Source organism: Festucalex cinctus, chromosome 16, assembly GCF_051991245.1.
Source record: "Festucalex cinctus isolate MCC-2025b chromosome 16, RoL_Fcin_1.0, whole genome shotgun sequence".
Taxonomy (NCBI): domain Eukaryota; kingdom Metazoa; phylum Chordata; class Actinopteri; order Syngnathiformes; family Syngnathidae; genus Festucalex; species Festucalex cinctus.
Window position 1 is genome coordinate 24,301,925 of NC_135426.1, and position 19,812 is coordinate 24,321,736.

General features: G+C 44.3%; 4 protein-coding genes across 5 annotated transcripts; 1 reads left to right on the forward strand and 3 right to left on the reverse strand.

Moving 5' to 3' along the window:
• Positions 1-357: 357 nt before the first annotated feature.
• Positions 358-4,843, forward strand: LOC144003014 (N-acyl-aromatic-L-amino acid amidohydrolase (carboxylate-forming) B-like). Of its 2 annotated transcripts, XM_077498738.1 has the most exons (8): positions 358-370; positions 620-855; positions 972-1,201; positions 1,818-2,013; positions 2,091-2,184; positions 2,289-2,396; positions 2,462-2,574; positions 4,336-4,843. In XM_077498738.1, the coding sequence occupies exons 3-8, from the start codon at positions 972-974 to the stop codon at positions 4,570-4,572; spliced, it is 978 nt and encodes a 325-aa protein (XP_077354864.1). In that variant the 5' UTR covers positions 358-370; positions 620-855; the 3' UTR covers positions 4,573-4,843. The 2 variants fall into 2 exon arrangements, with proteins under 2 accessions (XP_077354864.1, XP_077354863.1); XM_077498737.1 differs by lacking the exons at positions 358-370; positions 620-855 and having other exon boundaries at positions 887-1,201.
• LOC144003015 (claudin domain-containing protein 1-like) lies at positions 4,619-8,946 on the reverse strand. Its single transcript, XM_077498739.1, has 4 exons — positions 8,520-8,946; positions 7,512-7,619; positions 7,172-7,309; positions 4,619-6,010 (listed from the first exon to the last, which is right to left on the reverse strand). The coding sequence occupies exons 1-4, from the start codon at positions 8,809-8,811 to the stop codon at positions 5,790-5,792; spliced, it is 759 nt and encodes a 252-aa protein (XP_077354865.1). The 5' UTR covers positions 8,812-8,946; the 3' UTR covers positions 4,619-5,789.
• A 1,345-nt stretch (positions 8,947-10,291) lies between these two features.
• On the reverse strand, positions 10,292-11,646 carry LOC144004116 (uncharacterized). Its single transcript, XM_077501070.1, has 4 exons — positions 11,452-11,646; positions 11,274-11,338; positions 10,829-10,974; positions 10,292-10,733 (listed from the first exon to the last, which is right to left on the reverse strand). The coding sequence occupies exons 1-4, from the start codon at positions 11,605-11,607 to the stop codon at positions 10,648-10,650; spliced, it is 453 nt and encodes a 150-aa protein (XP_077357196.1). The 5' UTR covers positions 11,608-11,646; the 3' UTR covers positions 10,292-10,647.
• A 473-nt stretch (positions 11,647-12,119) lies between these two features.
• Positions 12,120-18,922, reverse strand: LOC144003229 (uncharacterized). Its single transcript, XM_077499255.1, has 2 exons — positions 12,301-18,922; positions 12,120-12,185 (listed from the first exon to the last, which is right to left on the reverse strand). Exons 1-2 carry the CDS (start codon positions 18,361-18,363, stop codon positions 12,120-12,122), a joined length of 6,129 nt encoding a protein of 2,042 aa, XP_077355381.1. The 5' UTR covers positions 18,364-18,922.
• Between the last annotated feature and the right edge of the window lie 890 nt (positions 18,923-19,812).

The following is a 19,812-nucleotide window of genomic DNA, read 5'->3' on the forward strand; positions in this document are numbered from 1 at the left end:
TCCAAGCCACGCTACGCGCACATACATTTACCGAAGTTTAAGTTAGCATGCTAAAGTTAAGTTAGCATGCTACTGCTAGCTTAGCATGCTAATGCTATTGTTAAGTTAACAAAGTAATGCTATCTTAGCATGCTACTGTTCAGTTAGCATGCTCATGCCAAGTCAGCATGTTAATGTTAAGTCAGCATGCTAATGCTAGATTAGCATGCTAATGGTAAATTAGCACACTAATCCTAGGTTAGCATATTGTCATAATGCTAATTTAGCATGCTAATGCTAAGTTAGCATGCTAATGCTAATGTTAAGTTATGCTATTGCTAATGCGAAGTTAGCTTAGCATGCTAATGCTAGCTTGCCGACTGATCGAGAGGTAAAGTACACCAACATTTGGCAAACATTTCAGCAGTCACGTCCAAAATTTCCATGGAAATTTTTCTAGTTAATTCAATAGTAGCCCCCATGAAAATAGTATAATGGAGAAAAAAAACATCTTATCGGGGAGCCTAAGTGCTTTTATTTATTTATTTTTAACTTGTATAGCGAGCTATCATACTGTCATAAATCTCTCTGCTGTTGCGCTTTTTATACTTTGTACTGCCTTCTCACCCTGCGTCTGCAGTTCATTAAATAAACGCGTCCCTCCCAGCCACACCATTTACCAGACGGATGACGTCATTCATCCGCCGAGCTCGCGACCCGATCTCAAGGGTGAGCGCACTTGTCAGATAGCGTCCCGGGACACGCCCTGCCTGCGATGCAGTGCGGTGCATGCAAAAGCAGGAGTGCTGACTCGGGCCGGATGGTGCAAGAGGGTCAACGGCCGGGCCAGACGGGAGAGGAAGGTAACGGCAGCAGGTGAGAGGAAACTCGGATCTTCGGATGCCGAATAGTCATTTATTTCATCAAGTGAGGGAAGTTGTTTTGCTTCCTCGTATGGGAAACAAAAGCTCATTTGCATGCTATACGATCAGATGGATGCCCGCTTGCCGAGGTTGTCTCGGGTCGCCGTCTGTGGCGGTACCCATGGCAACGAGCTCTCCGGGGTCTACCTGGTCAGGGAGCTGATGAGGACGGCAACGGGTGCCGAGGCAGGAAGGGACGCGTCCATGCAGGCGGTGCTGGCCAACCCGCGCGCCGCTCAGCTGTGCCGCCGATACCTCGACACCGACCTGAACCGATGCTTCACCCACGCCGCCCTCAAGTAAGACCGCCTCACTTCCTGTCTGATGGCAAGTATGCCAACAATTCCAATGTTTGGCCTTTAACTCATTCACTCGCCGCCGTTTTCACATTTCGCAATCCCGTTCGCTCGCGGCTGTTTTACTGGATTTTGACTTGATTTTGCAAGGCCCACAGAATATTGTGTTCAATTGCTCTAAAAGCATGGAACCTACCAAAAGAAAGATTAAAGTCTCTTCTTTTATTAGGAAAAAAAGTATGTTTATATCTGTTTCCATTTTGCAGCAATTAGCATTAGAAGAGAGATAAGTTTCATCAGTTTTCACAAATCTGTTATTTCAAATCTGCTAATTTAGCTTTTTCTAGATGGCCCTGGTTGATCTCCTTTGCTCTGCTGCCACCTGCTGGCCGTTTGTGTAATAACTACCATGTCTTTGTGGTTGAGAGGCTGCATCAAAGCCTTCTGTATGCTAGCATAAAAAAACAACAAAAAAACGTATAAATACGTCTTTGGGACACTTAGAACATAAAAAAAAAACGTATTTATACGTTATTGGGAGCAAATGAGTTAATCAGTCCTTTAGGAGACACTAGTTCTGATTTCTTCCCACCTTCTATCACCCCGTCCTCACCCACAGCGGGCTCCTGACCGACGCGCCCCCCTACGAGATGGTCCGAGCCCGAGAACTGGACGCCCTGCTGGGGCCCAAAGGGAGTCCACAAGCTGTGGATCTGGTCTGCGACCTCCACAACAGCACGTCCAACATGGGCCTGTGCGTCATCGCGTTCTCCGACTCTGACTGGATCTGCTTGCACATATTTCGACACCTGCAGGTAATATACCAAAAAATTCAATACATTTTTTTGATCCATGAAATAATGAAGTTCCCCCGCCTTCCATGTTTTTCCAGAGGCTGATGACAGATGTACCAGTCAGGTACATCCATTTTGACGTCCCTGACAAGGAGTCATTTTCTCTCGATTCTGTGGGAAAACACGGTTTTGGTACGTGTTATTGTTGCATTAGCAAAGTATAAAACGTGATACAAGTGGATGTTTACTGTACATAAGGCGCTCCTAATTTGCAAGGTGCCAATTTGTTCTTTCAGCTTTCGAGATCGGCCCTCAGCCTCACGGCGTGGTGAGGTCCAACATCTACACGACCATGAAGGACGGCCTGCGGCACGCGCTCGACTGGGTTCGGCTCTTCAACTCGGGTACGTGAAAGCATCGCAAGCGCACGTTCCTTCCCTCACGTGCTTGCTGGTCTTCCGTGGTCCAGGTGCTGTTTTTGAGGGCGGGCCGGTGGACGTGTTCACAGTGGTGCGACACGTCGATTATCCGAGAGAAAGCGCTTCTCAAAACATCACGGCGGCGATTCATCCTCAACTTCAGGTACAAAAACTCTGATGGAGATTGGAAATTCAAATTCAAAACGATGACAAGCAAATCTGACTTTAAGTTTGAGTGGATTATGACTAGGGATAGACCGATTATCGGCTGGGCCGATTATCGGCGCCGATATTCAGCATTTTGAGAAATACCGGCATCGGCCATTTTGAAGAATCATATGGCCGATAATAGATCCATTTTTTTTTTTTTTACGTGTTAACTTCAGGGAACTAATTTAAATGTAAATTTAAAACAAAAAAAAAAGGTTTTATTTTCATTTTTGTCGACCCTGGGAACTCTCTGCACCTTCTGTTTTTGATTGAAATTAAAACTAAGATAAGTAAAAATTTAATACTTTGGATATTTTGAAATTTTGGAAGACTTTTATTTTGTGTAGAAAATAATTGTTTGTTTTTATTTAACTTTTGAAAACATGCTACTGCGCCTGGGAGATCCCACAACTTGTCTATTGACTAAGATTTTGAAAAAAAAAACAAAACAAAAAAACCTTAAAAATATTTTATTAACCCTAAAAATTTCTCAATGAACATATACTTTAAAATAAACAAATAAAAATTTAAAAAAAGATAAGAGCTGGAGTTTGTATTTTTTCCAAATTTTGATGTCCCTTTTTAGTGGAATTGAATATCGGCTCCAAATATCGGTTATCGGCATCCTTCACTACTAATAATTGGTATCGGTATCGGGCCCGAAAAAACCTTATCGGTCTATCTCTAAAATTTATGACCTTGTCTTGTATGATTGCAACATGCTCTATAAGCAGTGCTTCTCAATTATATGCCCCCGAGTAAGAAGAAAACATCTCCCCCCCTCCCCCACGCGACTATAAATCGTATCATTTGTCTATAAAATTGTTATAAGCACACCTCTGCATAACACTGTATCAACGTATAAGAGAATAAAAAAGAAAAATATGTAGCAACTTACAACAAAGAATATCTTTATTAACTGTAACAGAAAAAGATTTAAAGTGCATCTGAAATTCAAAAATAAAATTCAATCCTTAATTAATCTATCAACATTTTTTTGACTGACCATGTCAAACCATATGATACGGAAAAATACAATTACATAAAATCAATAAATAATAATGCATTCAAACTGGTCACCAACATCAACTCAGGAGCACAATATTTAAAAAAAACAACTTTAATCTGCAAAACAAAACTATAAAATAATTTGTGCTGATTTTTTTTTTTTTTTTTTTTGCTTCATGCAAAGCGCGCATGCTCAGTGCAAACAAAACCCCGACACCACCAAGCGAATGCTCCCTGCGCGCACTCGGCCAATAATAAGCGCCGCTGCCCCCTAATGTAGTGGAGGTGCAATTGCACTTTATTCTCGGACAGTAAAAATAAAAAAAATAAAAATAAAAAAATAAAAAAGCATGTTCCCCGAGGTCAAACGCGCCCCCCTTGATGGAGCCTCGCGCCCCCCTGGGGGGCCCCACCCCACTATTTGAGAAGCACTGCTCCACAGAAAGAAAAATAGGGAATATTGAAACTTTTTTTTTAATTTTTTTTTGAAAAAAAATTGACCTAATTCTTGGTGTAAAAAGAATAATAATAATAAAATAATACTAATACAATTTAAATGAAAAAATTTTTTGTTTACGGAAATCCCATTTTGTTATCTGACACTTACAACTTGAATGTATTAAAAAAAAAAAAAAAAAAAAAACAGGCTTTTATTTTCTTGAGAAAATTAATTGATATAAAAAAAAAAAACGGTATATTCCGTCAGGACCAAGACTTCTGCCTGTTGCGCCCTGAGGATCCCATCTTTCAGACGTTTTCAGGCCAAACGCTGCGCTACAAGGGCCGAGAACCTCTTCATGCCTTTTTCATCAACGAGTGCGCCTACTACGAGAAGGGCGCGGCGCTCTACCTCGCCAGGAAGCGGACCGTCACCCTGCCGACGCTGCGGGTGTGCAAAGACGGGCGACCGGCCAACTTTGTGTCGGGAAAAGAGGAGGAATGAAACCAAAAAAAAAACAAAAAAACAATGTGGACGTTCCAGACAAACGTATGGAAAAAAGGTTTTATTTAAAAACACGTACGTTTTACATATCACACCAACGGCAAGTCTCACATGTATTGAACCAACGTTTGTTGTTAAATAGCACGTCATGGAAATCTACTTATTGAAATGTCCAAAAAGCAGTTACTTCACAACAACCCGTACATTTTTTTTGAAAATATTCTAGCAGCAGCTGTGTCGCAATATGGCTGTTAGCGTACATTCATAATGCTTGAGGTGTTAAAAAATGAGAATAAAAAAATCATTTCAGCAAAGTATTTGAGTGTCGTTTCTACAATGTGCTGCTTGTGCCAAAATAACGGGGAAAAAACAAATATGGAACTGAAAAAACACAAGGAAGTTCAATCAGACTAATACTGGCAAAAAATAAAAAAGACGCGTTCGAAATAATAAATAAATAAATAAAATAAATACCAACTTAGTTTACAAAGTATTGTACAGTTTTGTTTATCAATCAGCTATGGCCACTCTAAAAAGGAAAATATTATATGGAAATATTATATATATAATATAATATTATACTTATATAAATAAGTATGCCCTTTTTTCCGAATAAAAAAAAAAAAAAACTACGATAATTTTATACTCATGTTTGTACTCTTTTAGCATTGTCTTTCAGAACATTTCATATCTCCACCCAAAAAATCTAAAACACGACTATTATCATAGGTTTACCTTTATTTTTTTGTTTGCGTGAAGTTAAATTTAAGCCTTTTTCTTCACAATAAAATAGAAATATTACACCTTTTTTTCTTGAAAGCAATGCAGCTATTTTTTTCCCCCAAAAAATATTACTTTTCATGTAAGAATTATGTCTCAAAATATTTTTCCTCATGAAAAGTCATTTTTATTCTTGTAACATTTTTTTTTTTTAAATAGTATGATTATTTTTTTGAGAAATTGACCTTTTTTTCGAGTAATTTCTCTCTATCATATTTTTTAAAATAATTTATTTGGTGTATCCCCCCCTAATGTAGCTTTCATACTCCTTTTTTTGATTCACCACATAGGTAAGCGTTACCTGTTGAATAGTGACGGCACATTTGTGATGTCATCAAAGTGCATCTCAGCGTATCGCGGCCAATCTTTGCAGCCGTTTACACCGAGCGCTGTCGAAAACGAACAATGAGGTGTGCCTCCGTTGGCGTCCGGCTCGCTTAGGCTACGCGGTATGCCGCCATGCGGTAGTAGTTGCGTCCGTGGCTGCGCGCCGCCCACACCAGCAGGGCGGCCGCCATCATGTGTAGAGGCGACGACATGAGCGCCAAGTAGAGCGACCAGCCCAGGGAGCCGTCCACCTTGTCGGGAAGCACCGACGCCCTGTGGAGCAGGTCCGTCCCGGCCAGGTAGCAGCACACCGTGGCCAACGAGCACAGACCTGTGATGATTATTGACGAGAAGTTATCATTCCCGATGAAGCAATTAACTCTTTGAGCGCCAAAGACGTTGAATAACGTTTAGTAAAATCACGATGTATACCGCCATGAAGTTAACTCATTCGCTCCCGGCTGTTTTACTCAATTTTGACAGATTTTGCAAGGCCCACAGACATATTGTGTTCTATTGCTATAAATAACATGGACGCTACCAAAAAGAAAGATTAGAGTCAGGGAAAAAAAAAAAAAGTATATATCTGCTTCTGTTTTGCAGCAATTAGCATTTAAATCTAAGTTTCATCATTATTCACATTCCTGGTGAAAAGAGTAGGGAAAAGAGCTTTTTGCAACATGGCCTGGGATCTCTTATACTCTGCTGCCCCACCTGCTGGCCGGTTTTGTAATAACTACCATAGCTTCAAGCATTCTCTTCAGTTCCGAGGCGGTATCAAAGCCTTCTGTATGCTCTAGCAAAAAAAAAAAACAAAAAAAAAAAAACGTATAAATACGTCTTTGGGAGCAAAAGAGTTAAGTGACGTCAACTTTTTTTTTTTTTGAATATATCAGTGGTCAACGTCCAAGTGCAGCGCAGCCGAGTCAATGAGTTGTGAAATCAAAAACTATGGCCAGCAGATGGCAGCATTGTATCCTTTTCAATGGGCTGCCGGTGTATGGAATCACTCAACTCCACTCGAGTTTATTTAACCTCGCAGCGGCAGCTGCTCGGGCCCTAACTAGAGCTGCGAATTACAATGAAACGTGACGCAATCTGATGAAATCGAACGTTTTGAAAGGCTGACGTGAATGATCAAAGCGTTTGTAACATTAAACCTAATTTGACGGCGAGTCACGAAACAAAAAATATTCACATCAAAGTCTCTGTTGTGTGGAAAATGTTATCTTTTCTGTTCAATTTTCGCTCAATGTCACTCAAATGACCTATTTTCAAATGGTGACTACTAAAGAATGGAATAAGGTAGAAACATACTTTTTTTTTCTAATGAAATAATGGAATGTGATCTTTCATGCATATGTAGCAAAAGAACACAATATTCTGTTTGCTTGGAAAAATTAGTCAAAATGCTCAAAACCCGCTGCCATTGGGTTTTTTTTTTGTTTTTTTTTTATAACGGGTGGCAGTAAAAAGAGTTAAAAGGAGTTACCTGTTAACAGGTGAAGTACGCCGATGGCGAGCGTGGGCGTGAGGCTTTGGCAGAGGCAGGCGCAGAACCCGATCAGACCCGCCAAGACCTCCAGGCCCAAAGACACGAGCGGCAGCAGGAACTGGAATCGCCACAAGTCTACAAAAACATCAGGCAGGTTGGGCTGTTTTGGAGACGCGTTTATGAATTTGTGATTAAATAGGAAAAATTGAAGCTGTGGCGTTTTGGCTGGTCACTTGTTGCTAGGCAGAATTGATGTTTTCGTTTCATTGCACCAGTGGCCAATGAAGTGAAAGGAGGAGCTCGCAATTCCGACATACGTGGTGGCGGGTGGACTTACACGTGCGCAGCATGTCCTCGCCGCTGTTGTGGTTTCCGGGTTCTTTATATTTGGGCGTCAGCTGCTGCTGCACGGTGAAGCTTCTGCACTTTAACGCCATCTTGGCACCTGAGATCACCAAAATAGCAATTCGTGTAAGTAAGTTGAGCTATACGGTGACAACTGTCAGTCAGCAAACAAATGTTTGTATGTAAAAAAGAAATGAAAATTAAAAATATGAAGCAAATATGTTGTAAAAAGTAAATACACGATTTTCCCCTCAATGTATTGGTTTCCATATGATTAAAAAACCCGAAAGCAATCCTTGAATATTTGAGCATTGTTTTTGAAGGTTAAGCAGTCTGTATTACATTTGACTATTTGAGCAAATTTTTTATGTATGCTTTTAATTTAAGTACATAATCTGAAACACATTTGCATATTAAAAAAAACAATAGTGACAAAATGTGACTATTAATGTTTTCTATTAACTTTGGCAAATTCCAAATATATGGATTTGTGTAATTAAATATATTTATTTTATTTATTTTTTATTTTTTCGGAAACTTATTTTACAAAAATATGTGACGACAGAATTTGAATACAGTCGTTGCGTTTTAACTGTTGAAAAACACCCGAGGACGGGTCAGTTCGCCAACTGGCCACCAGAGGGTACTAAAGTAGCCCAAATAACCAATAATTTGTGAAAATGTCATTGTTTCTGTTTTTTTAATATACAATAAGTAAAACACCTTAGCTCAATTTGATTTTTTTAGGTCAATCATTCCTTACGTATTTAATTTTCCGAAACATATGTTTCCAAAAATATCTGATAGTTCCAATATGTTCGTAGTAGGTAACAAAATACTTTTGTCGAACCAGCTGGCGTGAGCAGGTTCGTCCGCAAGAGGTCGCCAAAAACGCCCCAAGTGACGTCACGTCTAACGACTACTGTTAACGGGACGTTCTCCGACCACCGGCCTCAACCCAAATCAATGGAACCCGCGTGGCGTGCACCGGTGCACGTACCCGGCTCCTTGTACCAGTGCGGGGCGGCGGGCACGACCACGCAGCGCCACCACAGGCCCACGCTGCCGTTGAGTCGGAACAAAGTGTCGCTGTACGTCTTCTCGTCGAACTCCCCGTCCATGAACTCGTCGTAGAGGCCGCGCAGCTCCGACACGTTGGCCTCGCCGCGCACCGGCGGGCTGCCGTACTGGTACCAGTGCTGCGTGCCCACGCCCACGCACAGATACGCGGTGGCCAGCAGGCTGAGCACGAAGGCGATCACCAGCGCCGTAGCGTAGCGGTTGTCCACCATTGTTCACGTGACGTTTGTGGCGGTGGGGGCGGGGCGAGCATCATTCGCGCGCCGCGCGCCTGCCTGCCTGTGTCCGACGGCTCTGGCCGGGATGAGGCGCCGACGCCCGCGTGTCCCCGCCCCGTGGCCCACTTCCACAGATGGCGCTTCGGCTTTCCGCTCGTTTCGATCGGCCGCGCTAATCCGCCGACTTTCCTCTTCCGGCCGGCTCCAAAATAACGTCAAAGGCGGTCACATCCATAGTGCTGACACTGGTTGATTAGAATCTCGATATCTTCTGTCTAAAAAAAAAAGTCATCTGTTTTTTTTTTGTGTGGTTGTGACTCAAAGAAGGACAATCAATTTAAGCCTCTTTCATAAATTGTTTCATCTTAGCTATTGTTTTTTTTTTTTTCATCACATCAAGCAATGTGTTAATTTCTTATCGAACCTGAAGTATAAAAAATTTGAAAATAGCTTTCTATAATTATAATCTATTATTCAATATTTAAATTGTTGATTTTTTTTTTATTAAAATGCTGTAAGATGCTTATTGGACTAAATATGAGAATTAACGTGTCCATGTGTTTTTTTTGTTTTTGTTTTTTCAGCAGTGGTTTTCCCAAAAAATTGACCAGCACATAAAACAATCTGAACATATCAAAACATGCACGGTGGTTAAACAATATTTATTTATCTGCTAGTTCTTTAAATTGATTTTGCTTAGTTGATGCCATCAGCCACTTATTTCCTATTCGAGTAAATGTCAAGTAAATACTAGATTGGATGTAAGCTGTCAATATTGACATTTTCATTTTATTATTCAAAGATTTCCTCAAATTACATTGGCCAACAAATCTTTACTTTTTTTTTTTTTAAATCAGAGATGTAAAGTAAACTTTTCTAGATTTTTTAAATTAGCTTAAAAAATACATTTAGGGACACATAATCTCACTATAATTTGTTGTCAATTAGTGTTTTTTTTTTTTTTTGCACAAGTGTGATACTGAACAATACAATTGATGCCATTAAAAAAATCTAATCATTTTATTGCTATTTATTGATTTATTAACCGCTGGCGAGTATCCACAGTAACGAAACGCGTTGTAATAAATTTCCATGAATGTTGAATTCCTATTTTCCCTGTAAGTCTTGATGCATTGCTTTGTGTTGACGTCGAGAGTGTCCTCGAATGTTGAGGAGTGTCTTGCATTGTGTGCTCATTTAATGCGGCTTTTATGAAGAAAAGTGGCGTTTTGTTTTGCTTTTGTTTTTGCATCTGCAGGTCAAAACCACAAAAAAAACAAACAAAGTGCCACTGAAAGTCTCTGACAAAGGGGCCCTGCCTTGTGTTATTTTTCCAGCAAACCGGATCCGCTGGCGTTTAGAACAACAAGTCTCGCCATCTATTGAATTGTGTTATTGCAGGAAATGTCATCGGGCGTGCTTTTCATATCGCACGTATGACCGGTAACGACCTTCAAATAACCATCACACAAACTTGAAAACTCCATTTTTATTGGGTCTCACTGCATTAGATGCATAAATAAAGTACATACAGTCGGCATTGCATTGTCCTAAATGGATAAATAACCACGGTTGTGCGTTTTAAATAGAATATATTAAAAATAGAATTTAATAACCACAAAATACCTCTAAAAAGTGCATATCTGGTTTGAAACCCGTTGTTAGAAATAAGTCATGAAATCTGCAAGTTGAAGAAGGCGAAGCGTTGCATTTGCATTGATGACTGACTGCCAGTATGGCCGCTCCAAACCAAAATGGCGGACTTCCCTGCGTCGACGCGTCTTTCAACTTGTACGTTGAGCGACGCCGGCGTTGGGGGGCCGACGACGTTTATTGCTGACCGGACGAGATCCACGAAAGAAGCGCCAGACAGAACGCGCTGAGCAGGCTGATCTTGTGGCTCGTTCCGCTCGAAACTGGAACAACAAAATCACATTTGAGTTCTCCGATGAACTCATTCAAATTCTGCTGGATTGTGATTTGGAAAAAACCAAAGAAAAGAGAAAAATACCGATTCCTTCGACGGTGACGGAGCCTTGCTCGATGTCGAAACCGCTGACGACCGAGACGGCGTCAGTCAGGACGGCGGCGATTGCCGTGTTGTTCGGCGCCCGGTTGGAAAACTGGAGGTCCATGTCGTTGATGACTGAGCCACGTCTGCCCATGAAAAGGACAAAATATATGCAATATTAAAATATATATATATATATATATATATATATATATATATATATATATATATATATATACTGTATATTTACACACTGTTTTTTTTTTTTTTTAACATGAACGAAAACGTTGACACTGAACTGCAATTAAATTGAATCAGCGGAATATTTTGAAGCTGGAACTGAATTTCTGGACAAATGAATTGCAACTTAAGATAAAAGTTTTTTTTTTTTCTGTTTCCTTAGCATCCGCGCAATAACCCAAGAAAACCGACGCAAGCACGTTACCTGAATCCAATGATAATCAGGATCCTGAAGATGGTAGGAAATTCTCTTTGGAATAAAGGTTGAAGCTGCAAAACAAATACATAATAATTGAATGCTTTAATGCTTATTTACAGCAATCCTGTGGTGACATAAAAACTTCTGTCAATGAGTTGATGCTCTCGTTTATTTTTTTCCTTACCTGACTTCTTATCATGGTGGCTCGGAACACAAACTCGGGAGACGACTGATTCAGCAGGTTGTTTGTAAATGTGCTTTGAAGGGATCTGAAAGAAACTCGTCTGATGATTATGGCAGGTGCTATCGTCGTAGTTGCAATTTGTGTTGCTCCTGGCATGGTTGTCGCGGCATTTCCTGTCACGGCATTTGTTGCGGCATTTCCTGTGGCCGCATTTGTCGCGGCATTTCCTGTCACGGCATTTGTTGCGGCATTTCCTGTGGCCGCATTTGTCGCGGCATTTCCTGTCGCGGCATTTCCTGTGGCCGCATTTGTCGCAGCATTTCCTGTCACGGCATTTGTCGCAACATTTCCTGTCACGGCATTTGTCGCGGCATTTCCTGTCACGGCATTTGTTGCAACATTTCCTGTCACGGCATTTGTCGCAGCATTTCCTGTGGCCGCATTTGTCGCAGCATTTCCTGTGGCCGCATTTGTCGCGGCATTTCCTGTCGCGGCATTTCCTGTGGCCGCATTTGTCGCAGCATTTCCTGTCGCAGCATTTCCTGTGGCTGCATTTGTCGCGGCATTTCCTGTCACTGCATTTGTCGCAACATTTCCAGTCACGGCATTTGTTGCAACATTTCCTGTCACGGCATTTCCAGTGGCTGCATCTGTCGCGGCATTTCCTGTCACGGCATTTCCAGTGGCTGCATTTGTCGCGGCATTTCCAGTGGCTGCATCTGTCGCGGCATTTCCTGTCACGGCATTTGTCGCAACATTTCCTGTCACGGCATTTGTCGCAACATTTCCTGTCACGGCATTTGTCGCAACATTTCCTGTCACGGCATTTGTCGCAACATTTCCTGTCACGGCATTTGTCGCAACATTTCCTGTCACGGCATCTGTCGCGGCACTTCCAGTGGCTGCATCTGTTGCGGCATTTCCTGTCACGGCATCTGTCGCGGCACTTCCAGTGGCTGCATCTGTTGCGGCATTTCCTGTCACGGCATCTGTCGCGGCATTTCCTGTGGCTGCATCTGTCGCGGCATTTCCTGTGGCTGCATCTGTCGCGGCATTTCCTGTCACGGCATTTGTCGCAACATTTCCTGTCACGGCATCTGTTGCAACATTTCCTGTCACGGCATCTGTCGCGGCATTTCCTGTCGCGGCATCTGTCGCGGCATTTCCTGTGGCTGCATCTGTCGCGGCATTTCCTGTGGCTGCATCTGTCGCGGCATTTCCTGTGGCTGCATCTGTCGCGGCATTTCCTGTCACGGCATTTGTCGCAACATTTCCTGTCACGGCATTTGTCGCAACATTTCCTGTCACGGCATCTGTCGCGGCATTGCCTGTCGCGGCATCTGTCGCGGCATTTCCTGTGGCTGCATCTGTCGCGGCATTTCCTGTGGCTGCATCTGTCGCGGCATTTCCTGTCACGGCATTTGTCGCAACATTTCCTGTCACGGCATTTGTCGCAACATTTCCTGTCACGGCATCTGTCGCGGCATTTCCTGTGGCTGCATCTGTCGCGGCATTTCCTGTGGCTGCATCTGTCGCGGCATTTCCTGTCACGGCATTTGTCGCAACATTTCCTGTCACGGCATTTGTCGCAACATTTCCTGTCACGGCATTTGTCGCAACATTTCCTGTCACGGCATTTGTCGCAACATTTCCTGTCACGGCATCTGTTGCAACATTTCCTGTCACGGCATCTGTCGCGGCATTTCCTGTGGCTGCATCTGTCGCGGCATTTCCTGTGGCTGCATCTGTCGCGGCATTTTCTGTGGCTGCATCTGTCGCGGCATTTCCTGTCACGGCATTTGTCGCAACATTTCCTGTCACGGCATTTGTCGCAACATTTCCTGTCACGGCATCTGTCGCAACATTTCCTGTCACGGCATCCGTCGCGGCATTTCGTGTCACGGCATCTGTCGCAGCATTTCCTGTGGCTGCATCTGTCGCAGCATTTCCTGTGGCTGCATCTGTCGCAGCATTTCCTGTGGCTGCATCTGTCGCAGCATTTCCTGTGGCTGCATCTGTTGCGGCATTTCCAGTGGCTGCATCTGTCGCGGCATTTCCAGTGGCTGCATCTGTCGCGGCATTTCCTGTGGCTGCATCTGTCGCGGCATTTCCTGTCACGGCATTTGTCGCAACATTTCCTGTCACGGCATTTGTCGCAACATTTCCTGTCACGGCATTTGTCGCAACATTTCCTGTCACGGCATTTGTCGCAACATTTCCTGTCACGGCATCTGTTGCAACATTTCCTGTCACGGCATCTGTCGCGGCATTTCCTGTGGCTGCATCTGTCGCGGCATTTCCTGTGGCTGCATCTGTCGCGGCATTTTCTGTGGCTGCATCTGTCGCGGCATTTCCTGTCACGGCATTTGTCGCAACATTTCCTGTCACGGCATTTGTCGCAACATTTCCTGTCACGGCATCTGTCGCAACATTTCCTGTCACGGCATCCGTCGCGGCATTTCGTGTCACGGCATCTGTCGCAGCATTTCCTGTGGCTGCATCTGTCGCAGCATTTCCTGTGGCTGCATCTGTCGCAGCATTTCCTGTGGCTGCATCTGTCGCAGCATTTCCTGTGGCTGCATCTGTCGCGGCATTTCCAGTGGCTGCATCTGTCGCGGCATTTCCAGTGGCTGCATCTGTCGCGGCATTTCCTGTGGCTGCATCTGTCGCGGCATTTCCTGTCACGGCATTTGTCGCAACATTTCCTGTCACGGCATTTGTCGCGGCATTTTCAGTGGCTGCATTTGTTGCGGCACTTCCTGTTGTTGCGGTTGACACTTGCGCTGGAGTTCCTGTCAGTGCTGCGATGGGTGGTGTCGTTATCGTCGGTGTCCCTGTTGTTGACTCGGCCAATGTTGCGGTTGTGCGTTCCATGGTTGTTGGCAATGCAGTTGTTCTTGTTTGGACCAATTGTGTAGAAGGCGTTTTTGTGAATGCCTTCGTTGTTATCAGATCAGGTGTCGTTGCAGTAGTTGTGGCAACCGATGCAAATGTTTCTGAAGTTGCAGTCAGAAAAGGTGTCCCTTTTGTGCTTCTTGTTGTCTGAGATGGCGTCGTAACAGGTTGTGCAGTTGCTCCAGTTGTTGGTACAGATGGAAAAGATGTTTCTGCAGTTATCCGAACTGTTGATTCTAATTCTGCAGTTGTGGTTACTGCAGTACTTTTAGCAGTTGCTGCCCCTGTTGCTACACCAGCAGGTGTGAATGTTTCACTTGTTGCTGCAGATGTTGTCAGTGCTGCTGTTGCTGTGGGAGCTGATGTTTCTACAGTTGTCACAACGGTTGTTCCAGACTCTGCAGCTGTGGCTACAGCCGTTGTTTCAGAAGTTGCCGCACCTGTTGCGGCCGCAACAGGTGTTAATGTTTCACTCGTTGCTGAAGATGTTGTCAACGTTGCTGTTTCCACAGTTATTGTTTCAGATTCTGCTGTTGTGGCTACAGCTGTTGTTTCATCGATTGTTGCCCCAGTTGATGCTGCAGCAGACGTTGCTGTTTCACTCGTTGCTGTGGATGTCAACCCTGCTGCTGTTATTGGTGCTGATGTTTCTACTGTTGTCTCAACGGTTGCTTCAGATTCTGGAGTTGTTGCTACAGCTGTTGTTTCAGTAGTTGCTGCCCCAGCAGGTGTTAATGTGTCAGTTGTTGCTGCAGATGTCAACCCTGCTGATGTTTCTTCAGTTGTCTCAACTGTTGTTTCAGATTCTGTGGCTGTGGCTTTAACTGTAGTTTCAGCAGTGGTTGTCACTTCAGTTGTTGCTTGAGCAGTGGTTGCCATTGCAGTTGTTGCTGCAGATGTTGCGACAGCTGCTGTTGTTGTGGGAGCTGATGTTTCCACATTTGCCTGACCTGTTGTCTCAGATTCTGCTGTTGTGGCTACAGCTGTTGTTTCAGCGATTGTCGCCCGAGTTGACGCTGCAGCAGATGTTGCCATTTCTCTCGTTGCTGTTGATGTCAACACCACGGTTGCTATTGGAGCCGATGTTTCTACCGTTGTCTCAATAGTTGTTTCAGATTCTACAGATGTGGCTACAGCTGTTGTTTCTGTGATTGTTGCCCCATTTGATGCTGCGGAAGATGTTGCCATTTCACTAATTGCTGTGGATGTCAACCCCGCTGTTGTTATTGGAGCTGATGTTTCTACCGTTGTCTCAACGGTTGTTTCAGATTCTGGAGTTGTTGCTAATGATGTTGTTTCACTACTTGCTGCCCCTGTCGCCGCCCCAGCAGGTGTTAATGTTTCAGTCGTTGCTGCGGATGTCGTAAACGCTGCTGATGTTGTGGGAGCTGACGTTTCCACAATTGTCTGGTCTGTTGTCTGTGATTCTTCAGTTGTGAATACAGCTGTCGTTTCAGTGATTGTTGCCCCAGTTGCTGCTGCAGTCGATGCTAATATTCCACTAGTTGCTGTGGGCGTCAACCCCGCCGTTGTTATTGGAGCTGATGTTTCTCCGGTTGTCTCAACGGTTGCTTCAGATTCTACAGTTGCGGCGACAGCTGTTGTTTCAGTAGTTGCTGCCCCTGTTGCCACCCCAGCAGATGTTAATATTTCACTTGCTGCAGATGTTGTCAACACTGCAGATGTTGTGGGAACTGATGTTTCTACCGTTGTCTCAATGGTTGCTTCAGATTCTATAGTTGTGGCTACAGCTGTTGTTTCAGTAGTTGCTTCCCCTGTTGCCTCCCCAGCAGGCGTTAATATTTCACTCGTTGCTGCTGATGTTGTGGGAGCTGATGTTTCTACAGTTGTCTCAACGGTTGTTTCAGATTTTGTGGCTGTGACTGTAACTGTAGTTTCAGCAGGGGTTGTCACTACAGTTGTTGCTTGTGCAGTGGTTGCACTTGTTGCTGCAGATGTTGCGACAACTGCTGATGTTGTGGGAGTTGGTGTTTCCGTACTTGCCTGACCCGTTGTCTCCAATTCTGCTGTTGTGGCTATAAATGTTGTTTCAGCCATTGTTGCCCCAGTTGACGCTGCAGCAGATGTTACCGATTTACTAATTGCTGTGGACGTCAACCCCGTTGTTATTGTAGCGGATGTGTCTACCGTTGTCTCAACGGTTGTTTCAGATTCTGTGGCTGTGGCTTTGACTGTTGTTTCAGCAGGGGTTGTCACTGCAGTTGTTGCTTGAGTTGGTGTTTCTGTAGTTGCCTGACCTGTTGTCTCCAATTCTGCTGTTGTGGCTATAGCTGTTGTTTCAGCCAATGTTGCCCCAGTTGATGTCTCAGCAAATGTTGCTGTTTCACTCGTTGCTGTGGATGTCAACCCCGCTGTCGTTATTGGAGCTGATGTTTCTACCGTTGGCTCAACGGGTGTTTCAGATTCTGTGGCTGTGGCTTTAACTGTAGTTTCAGCAGGGGTTGTCATTCCAGTTGTTGCTTGAGCAGTGGTTGCATTTGTTGCTGCAACTGCTGTTGTTGTGGGAGGTGGTGTTTCTGTAGTTGCCTTACCTGTTGTCTCCAATTCTGCTGTTGTGGCTATAGCTGTTGTTTCAGCGTTTGTTGCCCCAGTTGATGCCTCAGAAAATGTTGCTGTTTCACTCGTTGCTGCAGATGTTGTCAACCCCGCTGTCGTTATTGGAGCTGATGTTTCTTCCGTTGTCTCAATGGTTGTTTCAGATTCTCCAGTTGTGGCTACAGCTGTTGTTTCAGTAGTTGCTGCACCTGTTGCCTCTCCAGCAGGCGTTAATATTTCACTCGTTACTGCAGATGTTGTCAACGCTGCAGATGTCAACACTGCTGATGTTTTGGGAGCTGATGTTGCAACAGTTGTCTCAACCGTTGTTTCAGATTCTGTGGCTGTTTCTTTAACTGTAGTTTCAGCAGGGGTTGTCACTGTAGTTGTTGCTTGAGCAGTAGTTGCACTTGTTGCTGCAGATGTTGCTACAACTGCTGATGTTGAGGGAGTTGGTGTTTCCGTAGTTGCCTGACCTGTTGTCTCTGATTCTGCTGTTGTGGCTTCAACTGTTGTTTCAGCGTTTGTTGCCCCAGTTGATGCCTCAGCAAATGTTGCTGTTTCACTCGTTGCTGCAGATGTTGTCAACACTGCTGATGTTGTGGGAGCTGATGTTTCCACAGTTGCCTGACCTGTTGTCTCCAATCCTGCTGTTGTGTCTACAGCTGTTGTTTCAGCGTTTGTTGCCCCAGTTGACGCTGCAACAGATGTTCCCGATCTACTAGTTGCTGTGGACGTCAACCCCACTGTCGTGATTGGAGCTGATGTTTCTACCGTTGTCTCAATGGTTGCTTCAGATTCTACAGTTGTGGCTCCAGCTGTTGTTTCAGCGTTTGTTGCCCCAGTTGACGCTGCAGCAAATGTTGCTGTTTCACTCGTTGCTGTGGATGTCAACCCCGCTGTTGTTATTGGAGCGGATGTTTCTACCGTTGTCTCAGCAGTTGCTTCAGATTCTATAGTTGTGGCTACAGCTGTTGTTTCAGAAGTTGCTGCCCCTGTTGCCGCCCCAGCAGGTGTTAATGTTTCAGTTTTTGCTGCGGATGTCAATAATGCTCCTGATGTTGTGGGAGCTGATGTTTCTACAGTTGCCTGATCTGTTGTCTCTGATTCTGCTGTTGTGGCTTCAATTGTTGTTTCAGCGTTTGTTGCCCCAGTTGACTCTGCAGCAGATGTTCCCGATTTACGAGTTGCTGTGGATGTCAATCCCGCTGTTGTTATTGGAGCTGATGTTTCTACCGTTGTCTCAATGGTTGTTTCAGATTCTCCAGTTGTGGCTACAGCTGTTGTTTCAGTAGTTGCTGCCCCTGTTGCCTCCCCCGCAGCTGTTAATATTTCACTCGTTGCTGCAGATGTTGTCAACGCTGCTGATGTTGTGGGAGCTGATGTTTCTACAGTTGTCTCAACGGTTGTTTCAGATTCTGTGTCTGTGGCCTCAACTGTAGTTTCAGCAGGGGTTGTCATTCCAGTTGTTGCTTGAGCAGTGGTTGCACTTGTTGCTGCAGATGTTGCTACAACTGCTGATGTTGTGGGAGTTGGTGTTTCCGTACTTGCCTGAGCTGTTGTCTCCAATTCTGCTGTTGTGGCTTCAATTGTTGTTTCAGCGTTTGTTGCCCCAGTTGACTCTGCAGCAGATGTTATCGATTTACTAGTTGCTGTGGACGTCAACACCACTGTCGTCGTTATTGGAGCTGATGTTTCTACCGTTGTCTCAATGGTTGTTTCAGATTCTCCAGTTGTGGCTACAGCTGTTGTTTCAGTAGTTGCTGCACCTGTTGCCTCTCCAGCAGGCGTTAATATTTCACTCGTTGCTGCAGATGTTGTCAACGCTGCAGATGTTGTCAACACTGCTGATGTTTTGGGAGCTGATGTTGCAACAGTTGTCTCAACCGTTGCTTCAGATTCTGTGGCTGTGGCTTTAACTGTAGTTTCAGCAGGGGTTGTCACTGTAGTTGTTGCTTGAGCAGTGGTTGCACTTGTTGCTGCAGATGTTGCTACAACTGCTGATGTTGAGGGAGTTGGTGTTTCCGTAGTTGCCTGACCTGTTGTCTCGGATTCTGCTGTTGTGGTTTCAACTGTTGTTTCAGCGTTTGTTGCCCCACTTGACGCTGCAGCAGATGTTCCCGATTTACTAGTTGCTGTAGACGTCAACCCCACTGTCGTTATTGGAGCTGATGTTTCTACCGTTGTCTCAATGGTTGCTTCAGAATCTACAGTTGTGGCTACAGCTGTTGTTTCAGTAGTTGCAGCCCCTGTTGCCGCCCCAGCAGATGATGTTAATGTTTCAGTCGCTGCTGCGGATGTCGTAAACGCTGCTGATGTTGTGGGAACTGACATTTCCACAATTGTCTGGTCTGTTGTCTGTGATTCTTCAGTTGTGTCTATAGATGTCGTTTCAGCGTTTGTTGCCCCAGTTGACTCTGCAGCAGATGTTATCGATTTACTAGTTGCTGTGGACGTCAACACCACTGTCGTCGTTATTGGAGCTGATGTTTCTTCCGTTGTCTCAATGGTTACTTCAGATTCTCCAGTTGTGGCTACAGCTGTTGTTTCAGTAGTTGCTGCATCTGTTGCCTCTCCAGCAGGCGTTAATATTTCACTCGTTGCTGCAGATGTTGTCAACCCCGCTGTCGTTATTGGAGCTGATGTTTCTTCCGTTGTCTCAATGGTTACTTCAGATTCTCCAGTTGTGGCTACAGCTGTTGTTTCAGTAGTTGCTGCATCTGTTGCCTCTCCAGCAGGCGTTAATATTTCACTCGTTGCTGCAGATGTTGTCAACGCTGCAGATGTTGTCAACACTGCTGATGTTTTGGGAGCTGATGTTGCAACAGTTGTCTCAACGGTTGTTTCAGATTCTGTGGCTGTTTCTTTAACTGTAGTTTCAGCAGGGGTTGTCACTGTAGTTGTTGCTTG

Bases quoted from the DNA above. Each gene is read 5' to 3' on its own strand.
- LOC144004116 (XM_077501070.1), bottom strand. From the start codon at position 11,607: ATGCCAGGAGCAACACAAATTGCAACTACGACGATAGCACCTGCCATA. The intron at 10,975-11,273 runs GTAACGTGCTTG...TTTCATGGGCAG, and splicing joins CTGATTATCATTGGATTCAG to ACGTGGCTCAGTCATCAACG. The intron at 10,734-10,828 runs GTATTTTTCTCT...TTGTTGTTCCAG, and splicing joins CGTCACCGTCGAAGGAATCG to TTTCGAGCGGAACGAGCCAC.
- LOC144003014 (XM_077498737.1), top strand. From the start codon at position 957: ATGCTATACGATCAGATGGATGCCCGCTTGCCGAGGTTGTCTCGGGTC. The intron at 1,202-1,817 runs GTAAGACCGCCT...CCTCACCCACAG, and splicing joins TTCACCCACGCCGCCCTCAA to CGGGCTCCTGACCGACGCGC. The intron at 2,575-4,335 runs GTACAAAAACTC...ATATTCCGTCAG, and splicing joins CGATTCATCCTCAACTTCAG to GACCAAGACTTCTGCCTGTT.
- LOC144003229 (XM_077499255.1), bottom strand. From the start codon at position 18,363: ATGACAACCCCTGCTGAAACTACAGTTGAGGCCACAGACACAGAATCT. The intron at 12,186-12,300 runs GTGACAGGAAAT...ATGCCGTGACAG, and splicing joins GAAATGTTGCGACAAATGCC to GAAATGCCGCGACAGATGCA.
- LOC144003015 (XM_077498739.1), bottom strand. From the start codon at position 8,811: ATGGTGGACAACCGCTACGCTACGGCGCTGGTGATCGCCTTCGTGCTC. The intron at 7,620-8,519 runs GTACGTGCACCG...TGGTGATCTCAG, and splicing joins GCACTGGTACAAGGAGCCGG to GTGCCAAGATGGCGTTAAAG. The intron at 6,011-7,171 runs GTAACTCCTTTT...TAATCATCACAG, and splicing joins CGTACTTCACCTGTTAACAG to GTCTGTGCTCGTTGGCCACG.